Source organism: Catharus ustulatus, chromosome 3, assembly GCF_009819885.2.
Source record: "Catharus ustulatus isolate bCatUst1 chromosome 3, bCatUst1.pri.v2, whole genome shotgun sequence".
Taxonomy (NCBI): Eukaryota; Metazoa; Chordata; class Aves; order Passeriformes; family Turdidae; genus Catharus; species Catharus ustulatus.
The window spans coordinates 94,499,034-94,512,135 of NC_046223.1; the positions used below are offsets into that span (position 1 = coordinate 94,499,034).

At 40.2% G+C, this 13,102-nt stretch overlaps 1 protein-coding gene across 1 annotated transcript in view; it reads right to left on the reverse strand.

Moving 5' to 3' along the window:
• Positions 1–7,442: 7,442 nt before the first annotated feature.
• Positions 7,443–13,102, reverse strand: part of AGPAT5 (1-acylglycerol-3-phosphate O-acyltransferase 5) — a 53,144-nt gene continuing 47,484 nt past the window's right edge. The window contains exons 7-8 of the mRNA XM_033054721.2: positions 11,739–11,862; positions 7,443–9,985 (exon numbers count right to left, since the gene is read on the reverse strand). Coding sequence (XP_032910612.1) covers positions 9,760–9,985; positions 11,739–11,862 — 350 coding nt within the window. The 3' untranslated portion in view covers positions 7,443–9,759. The remainder of the gene's footprint in view (positions 9,986–11,738; positions 11,863–13,102) is intronic.

Sequence of the window (13,102 nt, forward strand, 5' to 3'; positions counted from 1 at the left end):
CTTCTCCCAGGATAGGAATTAGGTGGGGAATGTTTCAAAAAGCTGAGCTAGCCCATGTCACTGCAAGGGTACTGGGGATGGAAGGTAGGATAAGATGGACATTCAGCCCCAGGCTCCTGCCTCCCACAGAGACTGAGCTTGCAGGGATGGAGTGTCACCCACTGGTGACTGTGGCTTGCTGAGAGGACAGGTGAGTTTGAGCTAATTTGAGTTCATTTTCAGGGGAAAAAAGCTACTGGTACCCCAGTGCTCAGGGCCGCAGTTTGGTCAGTAACGACAGCAGAAGTAAAAAAGGCAAAATACACAGAGGACAGAGCCTCACAGGACTGTGGTAGCTGAGTGTCTTGGGAGTGGATATGAGCAAGGGGAGGCTTGTGTCAGACGATGTGTAAGACAGCATCCACAGTGCATGTGTCAGCTGGGCCCAAATTCTGGGGTTTAATCCAAGACGCTGGCTGAGCTGCTGCTGTTGTGAACAAATTGCATCTTAACAAACACTGGACAAGCCTCCTGGCTCATACTTGCCTCTTGACCGAGATCTCTGCTGTTTGTCTGAGGCTGCTCCTTGGCTCTGTTCCTGTGCAAACTCAACAGTCACTGAGGTGGCAGGTGGTGAAAGAGGAACTCTTGGATCCAGAACAGAGAAGGATATGAGGCTTGGCAGAGTGCTAGGGTCTTACAGCTCTGCCTCTCACAACCAACTCGCACAGTATGAAGATGAAAACTCCAGCTGCCCTGGCAGGCCAGCTTGTCTGCAGGGCTAAAGAGGATGCTGAAACTCCCAAAAATAAACCCCATGAGCCTGAACATCCAAGGTATGAGGCTATTGCTAACACGTAGTACTGGATTAATGTATGACTGAAGAACTGTGTGGTGGAAGGTCCTCTTCGTAACGGGAATCGCTTCTCTTCTCAATTAAAGCCTGCATTCTTTCCTTCAGCCTTAATGCATTTTATAATTAAACTGTCAAAATTCTTCCAGGCAGAAGTTAGTAATATCAGCCAGCCAGTTTGGTTATAGCAACACTGACCCCACCTGGGTGGCAGGACTGATTCCAAGCACTTGAGACACATCAGTGCTTGATGATGAAGGTACACTCAGGGACAGTGTTAGAAACTGATACTCAGTGAACCAAACACAGTATTTGCTTACACGAGGAAACAAAACACTCAGATATTCTGCACATGATTTAGCTACTCTCTGCTTCAGCCCTTTGTTTAGTTAGGTTTAGTTAAACATTTGTAACCTCATTTGTATAGCCAAGCTTCCTAGGCATATTACTGGGTTTGGCTCAAGTAGCCAAACTTCATTACATGGAAAGCAAATCTGAGACATGTGCAGCCATAAAATGGATCCACCGAAGACATGTAGTTAAAAACAAAGACTGATCCAAACCACAGTCAATCCCACATTGATCCTTGAGTCCAGATTTTCTCAGAGTATGAGGCTGAGGGAAGGAAAGATGCTGATAGCGCAACCTAAGTTTTGGACTGCCCAATGCATGTTGCCTTCTTCAACCCAGGCTTTATTTATAATTTATATGTATTTATTATTACTTTTGCCCAATTAGCAAATATTTAAGCAACACTTCACTTGCCAGGTATGGGTTGAAGGCTGGATTTTCTTCAAAGTTTCAGCCAAAACACTTCATGTTTCTGGGAGCACCTTTTTTCCCTAACCCAATCATGGCCAGATTGAAGGCAAACAAAAACCCACTTCCCCCTCCCAGTACTCTGGAAATCCTTGAAAAGCAGTGGTTCTTTTTTTCTTACTGGAAGAGGGACTTGGAACTGGACAAAATTTAACCTTACTGTTAAGATGGACTTTTTATACTCTCAGTGAAAATTTGGCCAATTCATAGAACTTTGGATAAAAACCAAGCCAGCTGCAGTTCACATGTTCTTGCCAGAGGCCAGCTAGAGATTGCAGGCTTTGTTCTCTGGTGAGTTCATGAGCATGGGACATGCTCCAGCGCCTGGAGAGGGACTTCCCTAGAACTTGCAATTCCTAACTGCTTCAAGCCAAAGCAGCTTTAAATCCAGATACTTGAAAGCATAGATTTTTAGGGGGTTTTTTGTTGGTTTTTTTTATGGTTTTTTTTTTTTGTTTGTTTGTTTTTTTGGGTTTTTTTAGCTCTTTCCAGTCTACATAAAGAACATCAGTTGAACTGCATTCAGAGGAGGTGAGATATGCAAGAAAAGGAGGTAATTTAGAAAAGTAGACTTGTAACAGACAAAAGGAATCCTGGCAGAGAGCTGGGGGAACCTGAAGTGTGTGAACACTGAGGTGGAAATCAGGGGATGGAGAGGAGACTGAAGCACAACAAAGCATGGAGGCAACTGGGAAGTGGTGTGGGTGGGAAAAGGATGTGAAGGATCTCATTTTGGCCTCTCTGCACGTTATTCTGAGCTCATTTAAGAACACTTGAGCTCATTCAGATGGTCTTCCCATTCATTACTGACTCCTTGGTAAATTAATCTGGCTATGAAGACAGAATCACACAGTTCTTTCTGATACTGTAATGGTGATTATTTTAAAAAGCACCAAAACATCACAAAATAAAGTGTTTGTTGAACACATCTAAAGAGGAAGAGCACTGCCATCATATTACAAACAGAAAACCAGAGCCTGGAAGTATTTCCTGATTATTCAATCCAAGAAGTATATTGTACCAGGTATAGTGATGTGTGCGTGTTCTTTACGTGTTGCCTTCTCCAGCAGCTGCAAGTCCTAAATTCTTCTGTGAGCTAGGCTTAATTTAGGTCAGGCATCTAAGGAATAAGGGAAGCTTATAACTGCATGTGGAAAGATTTGACCTGAGCTAAGAAAGAAGAGAGGGATGAGAACCTGCAGCCTGGCAGACCCTTATTCAATTATTCCATGGCATCATTTGATCCCCAAATTACTCAAACTTGGAGGGTTCAGGAGTACTCTTTCCTTTCCTGGATGTCATATAATTTGGAGAGGACTTTTTTTTAAACTTCAAATGTGTTCTACTATTAAAAAAGAAATACTAAGTCTCTGTTTACTTCAGCTGAGCCTGGTGTGACCCCTAGAGACACTGCCTCTGCCATGCGTGTGGTGTAACCCATGGCGCTGCCAGTGCCCACCCTTGTGCTGAGACTTGCTCTTCAGACAGGCACGTGGTTGTCTCACCATGACTGCAGCTCCATGTTGGCCATTCCTGGCTTCTGCAGGGCTAATTGATGGGCTGCCCAGGCTTTATCACAGTGCCCAGCCTCCTTGGTGATGGTACACGTCCCTGTTCACACCTTTGTGTTCAGATGTGTTTGTGCTGCCAAGAATAATTGTTAGTTTTAAACTGGCTCTGAAAGCAGCAGCCAGCATTCCAAGGGGATACACAGGATGAACTAGCGACAGCAGCCACTTGGCATTTCCAACCCTGCAGTGCAAAAGGGGATGTGTTCTAAGCACTGAGACTTCTTGAATCTCTTGTGATTTTGTCAGGAATACAATTGACAGCATCAGGATATGTACGCACAATCTCTCATTACTGTTTAAACTTAGAAAACAATACCATATCCTGCGCCAACAGAACTACTATGGGTTATGCAGAATTATTTGTCAGCTCTTTGGAATACCTTTCCTTTTCTGGACAATAAAAACACCATTTCTCCAGCAATTTCTATTTCTCTATCTTTAAACAGCTGAACCAGGTTATTCACCTATGACTACAACCCAGTCCTAGCTACAAGTGTGGAATTCCAGAAAGAAGTATTTCTGCATTTTGATTTATCTCCCCTGGTTGTAAAAACAGTGTGTGTTTTTAAAGTATTTTTAATATTTCTCAGTATGTGATGGTACTTATGCAATCCTTTGTGATAAACAGGAATTTATTAAAGCATCCTGATGTCAAATCAACTTTTTTTATACCTTGTGTGACAAAGAGTGAAAACTTCATAGTTTATAGAAGCCAAAAAATACTCACAGATTATACAGATTAGAGGCAAAATTTTATAGTCTGTTTATCACACAAGACTTTAAAAGACTTGGGTGCAAACTAGGATAAGGGCAGTGCCATTTTCTGGACCTACAATGTTTCTGCTAAAAGTTCAGTAGGACACTATAGGAGATGCAAATGCCTGCTGAACCATGACAGCCTTAACCAGTGACTGTAATGCATACAGCATGAAAAGTAATTTAACTTAATACCTCCAGTTCAGGTTTCAACCTTGAGAAATCTGCATATTCTCCTATTTGTGTTTAATGATGTTGCACAACATTTGATACTTTTGGGGATCAACTCTCCCATCTTGGCCAACTGGAAATTAAATTCTATTTCCCTTGTGGTCCCAACTGGATGAAATAGTTGCAGAGCTGAGTAAGGCCAGGGTCTGGCTATATCCAGAAATTCAAAACTGCTTTGCCAATTTCAGCCTTTGTGAGTGTCCTTGAAGAAGACAGGGAAGGAGGGTCTTGGTGTGGAGCGTGGGACACAACTGTAGTGATGACAAGATCTGCTGCTGCCCATGGTGTGGTGGACTCTCTCCTAACATGGAAGGGCACTTCAAAAATATGGCACTTCAGGGTGGAACCCTTCTCCTACTCCTCTCTCTGTAGTATCTGCCTGCAGACTGGTGTGGGCTGTGGGTCATCTGTGGTTCCACCTTGTTCCTAGGGCAGTCCAGAAATGCCCCAGGACCAAAGCTGAATGCAGACATCCACGTACCCAGCCAATGCCTTTGGCATCAAGTAATCATGCTTGCCTATAAATTTTCAAATCTTTTCCAGCCTAGCCAGGTGAAAAACAATGCTGGGGACTCCCTGAGAGCATGGAATGGTGGAAAAAGTAAAATATCTCTGGTCTTTCTCAGGCCAGGAGTTGTTGAGACTGTATCTCCTACTTCTCAACCCAGTGACTGAGCTTTGATGCCCTAACTTTACAACTCGTTGTTCACCCATGCTTCAAAGCACCAATGAAGCGCAGCCCATCTTAAGGAGAGAACACCACATCCTGGACACTTTGCAAACAAGCAAAGTGGGTTTTAGGATCCACCACTCTGAAACTGTACTGGCAGCCATGGCAATGCCTCCCACAGGCTGTGATGGTGGGACGGGGATTTGAGAGGCCTGTTTTCTGCAGAGGTTTTGTGTGGAGCCTGGCAGTTCCGACCAGCAGCTCTGTCACTGCACAGCCAGAAAACTGGCAGCAACTTCTGCCCCTGAACATCTGCATCCTCTGTAGGTTCTCTGGGCCTGTCAGGCAAACAGGTTGAAATGGCTCTGGTTCGAATTAGTCACACAGGGAACACAAACAAAAGCATCAAAATGTCCTTCGAAAAACTGAGTTCCCACAGAAGATAAAAGGCTGTGGAATAGTTTGTACAAGCTTAACTAATGGAGCTTTCACATCACAAATATGACCCTGAACAGTCATAGTTTTTCAGGGGAGTGTCTGGGTTTTGCCTTTACTCATAGCCATACCAAGTGTCAGTCAGTGAAGGAGCAGGCTCTGGCACAGGCAGGAGGCAAGCAGATCCATCTTGGATGTCCAATATAGACTTCAAAGAGTAGTTTGTTACCATCTAGTTGCAAGCCACCGGCCACAGACAGGGACATGTTCCACTAGACCAAGTGGCTCAGAGCTCTACACCCCCTCTTTCAACAGCATCACCCCCTTCCAGCCCACCAGCAACAGACCCCTGCTGTTCCACTGGCATCTGCCCACCAAATGCCAGTCCTCTAAAGGAAAACATATTAGAAGGAGGTGGGTGGCAGTGGTCTGTCAGCAGTTTATCAGGTTGAAAACAAATCGGAAAATTCTTTGGTTCCATAAGAATGAAGGAAACCCAAGATTCATCAGTCTGAAAAGTGCTGAAGGACTCATTAGGAAAAAGAGACTGCAGTCAGCCTAGGGTAAGGCTGCAGATCTGGGACTGAAACTGGATAGGTGGGAGAAATAGTCACCATGCTGATGGGGGAAACTGGTCCTCACACAGAAAACAAATTTTCCCTGGAATCAGTCAGACATGGTCATGCCTGACTGGAGCTGATGCTTCTAATCTTTGTTTCAGATTATTGTTGATTTTCCTTCTCTGGACATGTTGTTTTACTTGTGTGACTTTTGCCATTATACAAATGAAAGTAACTATTTCTTCTTTTGTCTTATGCTCAGTAAATTGCACAGCACATTCACTAGGACCAGAGAGCTCCAAACTGATGAGACATGTAAGAACATGAAAATGAGCACAAGAGAAACTCCACTGTGTTTGCTCCAAACCCTTCCAATCAGAGCCACTCTGCTAAAAAGTGACCTAGAACTGCAGGATCGGACCAAACTCTGGTTTCCATATTTAGAACAGAAAAGTATTTACAAAGCAGGTGCCAAGATCTTGAACCTGTTAGCTGGTTTTCTATTGCATAGTTGAAATTTCTGTTATTAAGTCTGTTTTTATTTGGAGGTGGTGATGGGAAAAGTATCTTTTTTCACTTTTAACACTAAGCCAAAAATCCCAAACCTGGTTGTAGTCCTCCTCATTATCCAAACACAAAATAGTTACCTCTCCCTCCCTTGAATTAAGTATATATATTCTCTGCATGCTACAATACTAAAACAATTAGGGGCCAACTTTTAAGTACTAAAAGAAGTTTTACAGGTAAGCTAAATTTGACTGAAAGGAGAAAAAACAAGTATTACAGTAAAATGCTTCAAAGGAGTTAGCAAAGGACTGCATCTGGGTGGAACCCCTTGCATCCTCCTCTGTCATTTTTTCACTCCAGTATCATGCAATGTTTTGTCACTTCACTTTTTGTGTTCTCCATTAAGCAAGTTCATGCTTGCTCAGCCCAATTCATTCCCCCAAAGTAAACACAAGGATGTCATTGTAGAACTATGCATTTAGCGGTGGTCTTGCAAGTTTTACACACAGCTTGTGTATATGAACAGAGTGGTATTTGTGGGAGGGAAACAGCTCTTATCAGAGGCACTGATACAACTGACAAAGGCAGTTTTTGAACATAAAGGTCCTTCTGAGATTTAACACATCACTACAACTTTGGTGGCATTGCTATCAAGATATGCTTCAGGTATTCGTTTGCAGTACCTCTTCCTGCCCATGGGTCTGTCCACACTCTGCCAGTATTGTCAGGACAAGGCCTATTGCCACTGAGGCCAATTCCAGGACAGAAGTGTGGTCCTACACACTAATGAACATCATTAACGAGCAGCAGGTGCTCAGGGTGAAAAGCTATAGCAATTCGACAGACCTGGTGGTGTGTTGCATTGGAACAAGCACAGATCAATTCCAACACATTTCTGGCTGCATGGGAAAAAAAAAACAAAGTTGTTTTCTTTCAGTTGACTGCTTCTCACACAAGTCCTTCCATTGGGGACTTAAAACCACACTTGTAGCCTTTGTTTAAACAGTTCCAAGTTACAAACATGAAAGGGCAGAAAAAATTGAACAAGCAGACAGGACAGAAAAGTTGAATGAGCATTGGCTCTTCTTATTTTAATGAAGAAATATTTCAAGTTAATATCAGTGCATATTTAGAAATAGCATGTGATACTCCCAATGCCAAATACATCAGCAAATTACAGTTTCAAAACTTTATAAATTAATGGTAAGGAAAAAAAAAGTTAACATAGAGAATAAGGTTCAAAATAAACATCCTGTTTGTTTGCTGCACTGTGTCAATTATATTCCTGGTACTTAAACAGCAAGAGAGATCCAATATTTCAAGTAATTATGCTCTCCAAAATAGCAGTTATTTTTCTATAAATAAATTAAGCAGTTTGCATTTATTTTTGATGTATAATTAAATGTTATTCTTAGCTGTTACAAAGAAATTTAGTCATGTCAGAGTAAAATTTCATTCCATGACTGAAAAACTCACACTAACATAGGAGCGTTGCCTTCTGGTTATACCCACTGGTAACAGTCAGCTGAGAATAGGAAGAACTACATGTAAGCACATTTGGCCATTACATAAAATGGCTTTTTTTTTTTTTTTCCACAGCCTCATAACAATACTGTTTTTCAACATTGTTCCCAGTCATTGTTTTTAAAATGGTTCATCGACATATCCTGAATCAATCACTGATATAAATATCTCCAGTGACAAAATCCATTATGAAAGGACACAGAACTGCAAACTGAAAGTCGTACTGAATGATTTTAAGGTGGAACTGTAATACCTCTGAAACACTGAAAAAAAACCCCAACAAAACAAAACCCAAACAAAAACAACCCCACATGGTAAAACCTTTAATTAACTGGCAATGGTGGAATCTGAAAAACTGAGATATAATTTTAAGAGCTGTTTAACTCACAATGGACTCAAAAGTAAGACAAATCATACTGAAGCTAGAAAGAGATGCACATTTAAAGCTTGCAAGTGTGATATAAAAATATTCTCTAGTTTTTAAATTTTGATACAGGTAATCTAATTCCCTAATGGAAGAAGATAAAATACACCTTCTTTCCTACCCCATTGCTGTACATATAGACTGTTCCCTTGGATCAGGAAATGGCTTTCCCCAACAAATACACCAGCCTTGGGAATCACAGACTTACACAGGGCTTGTTGATTTTGCTTTTTAAAGTATATTTTCAAGCAGGTGAACTACTGATAGGATATGCATATCCTTGACTATTATCTACTGTGCAAATCATATACATAAACCCCGTAACTTCAACCTAAGTGCAGTCTGCATGGCCTAGAATGCCTCAGAATCTAGTGGGATACTACAGCACAGAGATGACTGCCAGCCTATGAAACACCAGACTAAATCAGGTTAGTGGGAAAGGCACACGCTCCAGATCTAGCAGGAACACCTGAAGGTTCCTAGATTCTGCTCCTGAAGTTACAGTGATTCTGTGCATTTCCCAAACAACAAGGTTTGCTTCCAGAAAATTGTGAGGTAACAGGAAACTTCTGCTTATGGCACGTACACATGGGAGAGAGTGAGCTCAGCTGAACACTCGTGGTACAAGGAGTGATGAAGACACAAGGGAGGCTACAAGGGTTCTGGCCAGAAACAAAAACTTCACATTTCCTTACACTGCACACATTCCTTTTATGCACAAATACGAGGTGCGCAAAATAAGCTGTTTGCTTGGTACAATTTAATGTTTTGCATATGTAAAATAATCACCTAATACTGCAATATAATCAAAAATCATGCACTAGATAAACAGAGCTTCTTCCCCATGAACAATAGTTCTCAGGAACATTTTATTCTGCTTCTGGTAACATCTCATGATTTGCCAGCTTACACAGTCCCTTTTAAAGAACACAGTATTTAGTGAAAACTGAAGAGCAACATTTTAAAAAAAAGTTTTGATTTTAGTTGCGATACAGCTGGGATAGATGCAACTGAGCTGTTGTAATGCACCAAAGAGTAACAAAAATTCAACATGAATATCAGAAGAATAAATATATACCCTAAATTAATCTCTGTAAATACATTCACAGGTCCACATAAGACACCCTTATTTATAACTCATACTTCTTCAAATCTGCAGAGAGAGATAGATGTTAGTTCATGGGGAAAGCAATTTATCATATGACTCGGTTTATCTGTCATTATTCCAGCAAAAATCAGTAGCGAATTTGAAAATCTACATTTATTTTCCCCAGACCAACCACACAGAGGCTTAAGTCACAAAATCTATTATTTCCAATATTCGATCAATAAGGCTTTATTTACACTTTTTTTCTATAAAGTCAGGAAAAAATTTGGTGCAATGTGCAAGAAAAGACTGCACATTTCACTGATTGGAGACTAACATCTGCTTATGGTTTAATGCTAACCCACAGGCAGCCAATTAAAGTTCCATATATCCATGTTTTTACATAGAGTTTCCTTCCAGATTCTGTCAGAAGCATACTAGCAGTCAGGCCACCTAAAAACAGCAAAGATGGCAAAGTTTTCTTGAGGCTTAGTTTGGAATGAACACTTTTCCCAGGGAACTTATTTCTTCTTTTAGAATCCTTTGCATCATAAAATTCTATTAGTAACCTAGAGGCAGAGAAAAAGGAGATGGTCAAAGTCTGACAGTAGTTGAAGACATTTTAAGCAACCTTACTTTCATCCAGGAAGTGCTTCTAACCAAACACTTTTAACAAATGATCTCATAATATGTAGCAGCTCATCTGTAACAAGTTCAAACAATGAGTATTGCTTACAAATATGATGCACATCAAAATACTCAACCTGAATCCTTGTAAGCATTAAGGTCATATTTTCCTTATGGACCAATTACAACAGTGAATATAAAAGTTGACAAGAATTTTTTTCCTTCAGTATTTAGCAGAAAAGCCCAGAGCACTGGACAATATTGTAGGACAAAACAATACACTGAGCACCAAAGGAGGAGAAAGAAGTATCTTCATAATATAAACTAATAAATAACAAGGGCTCACAAGACACTGACTATAACAGAAGCTAAACATGCAAGAGTAAGATGCTACATCACTGGCTTAGTAGTACCTTTTTTCCTCCTAGTTTTAAAAACAATAATAAATGGGTCTGGAAATTCTGAGGTTTTGTTTTAACTATCTCTAAACTTGCCTGACAGACTGATTTGGTCCCAGAAAAAATGATCCAGTGAACGAGAACTTACACTGACACATGGATGATTCAGTTTTGTTCATCTTCACTAGATAACTAAAGGGACAGACACTGGACAGCCTTTTATTTTATGTATCAGCTCCTCATTTATTTAAATTAAATTCAGACTTACTATCTTTCAAAAGTAAGGAAAAGAAAAACTTTTTAGTGATCCTAAATGTCTAAGACACTTTAGTAACAGTGCCATGTTTACGGATAATCATGTTAACTTCTATATGAATTTAAAGTTCTCAGGAGAAATGAATACATTTTTTACTTCTGTTGGGTGTGAGACTGGCAGAGCAGTATTAAAGCTGAACAGAACTGAAGAACCAGGGAAATTTCTGTCTCACTCAAAGTATTCAAGGATTTAGAAAGTAAACAGAATCAGCTCCCTTAAGCAGGACTTGAGATCTGGCAAATTAAACCACCATCTCTCAATACTTAAATCCTACATTTAGGCACAAAGTCCTTCTGGAGAACAAAGTCCCCCAATATCTACTGCATGTACTCACTGGTGACCTTATCTGGAGATGCTGGAGGAAGCCAAGCACTTTGTTTCTATCACAATTCAAAAATGGACAAATGAAACTTCTATTTCACCTTGTTTCCCCAGTGAAGGTAGGAATTTTGGGGTTAATTGTGTTTTTATCCAGTCGCTGTCTGGATGAAAGTTTTGTAAACAATTTTGGCAGAAGAGATTAGATCAAGACCTACCCCTCTATCACTCCAACTTAACACTGATTACAAGGGCAGAATCACACTGCTTTTTCTTGCTTCCCTACCACAGGCATCTTACATTCCTGCACAGGACTTAACTATGAGAAGATGAATGGAGAGTATTCAGATAAGTATGAGTCTTGCCTGGAACATGGACTCACACTTCTTCAATCTAAAGGTCAAAACCCAAGGAATCCCAACCTCCTGAGCAAAAGGCTTAACCACAAGGTTATATTATATTGCATTATATTGCATTATATTGCATTATATTGCATTATATTATATTATATTATATTATATTATATTAATGGGAGTACAACATCACCTCTCTTCAGAGAGTACTACAGCTGGCACTGCTGGTAACACAAAAGTCATGGGTATATTTGTTAATATAAAAGAAATAAGACTCTTGAAACAGAAAGTTCTACATATTTCTACTCACTTATCCTTTACTTCAAAACGTTCATGAAGCCACCTTCTCATATACATCTGCTCTTCTGGAATGTCCTTCAGTTCAATTCGGTCAATGAAAATATGAACTCTTGGGCATTCCTTACAAAGAAACTCTAAGAATGGAACAAAACAACACGACTGAGTTACAAAAATATTGAGTTACGAATACACCAAAATATTTGGGACTGCAAGTGCCTTGGAAGCCTAACTTCAGCGCTCAGAAACCTTCCCTCCTTATGTTTGGATCCTCAACACTTCACTGAACTTAGAAACCATCTGGCCTACGTACTTGAAATGGTGGACCACTATCATGTAAAACATAGAAGAACTGTCCTAAAATGCACCTTGCTAACTGTAAACGGCTGTGCTTGAAAACATTACCCTCTACCTCAGCAGCAATCTACTCATTCAATAGTGTTGGATGCAATAACTTTGATGTCATGAAGTTATCCATCCTGCAATTTTGTTTAAAGTTAGTAATCCTCTTTGCTTGTCCTTTTTAAAATCTAAATTTTGTTTGCTGCCAGATAACAAAATTGGGATTACAGCAATTTCCCAAAGTATCTCCAGGAGAAAGTATGCTTCAGTTTAAGCAATAACCTATAATTAAGGAGTGTAATAGGGCAGAGGACTCAGAACAAAATGCTGCTTTCCATTTTGTATGCCTTCATTTTTTTTCTGTCTCACAGAGCTTGAGACAAACTGCAAAGTGCCTCCTCCCTGCCCCCCCCAATTTCCTCAATTTGTCCCTAGACAAACTTACCAAGTAAGCATTAAGGACAAACAAAACTCCATTACTCAAATGGCCTTGTGGGATTTCTTACAACTAACAAATGGTAAAAATACTGGGCATGATTACTGTAATATACTGCATGCTGTAAAAGTGAAATCTTGTGCAGTGTGATTGGTAACTATTTGCATTTATCAGTAGCAAGGGGTACTGCAGTAACCACAGTATCCCTGGACAGAGATTTGCATGATGTGAGGATAGAAGTCCTCAGAAATTTAGATAGTCATCCTGTTTTGAAAAGTGCCTTCCTCCAATACATACAGGCAACAAATGTACACAGACTGGGTGGTCCTTTAGGTTGTTGACATTTTTTGGACAGCAGTGCAGACGCACAGAAGACTTTGACCTGTAACTGTAAGGGGTATCTGGAGGAATGAATGTGCAAATAAATTGTTACAGCATGTACATCTTTACTGTTGTCTGCCAAAGCAGATATCCTCCTATTTGTTTTTCATCTTTACAGGATTATTGATTTGTAAGGACTTTGCTGTAAAAACAGTCCTTATCACATACTAGAAATTGCCTTAAGGAATTTTAAAAGCCTGCTCATGCAAATATATGTG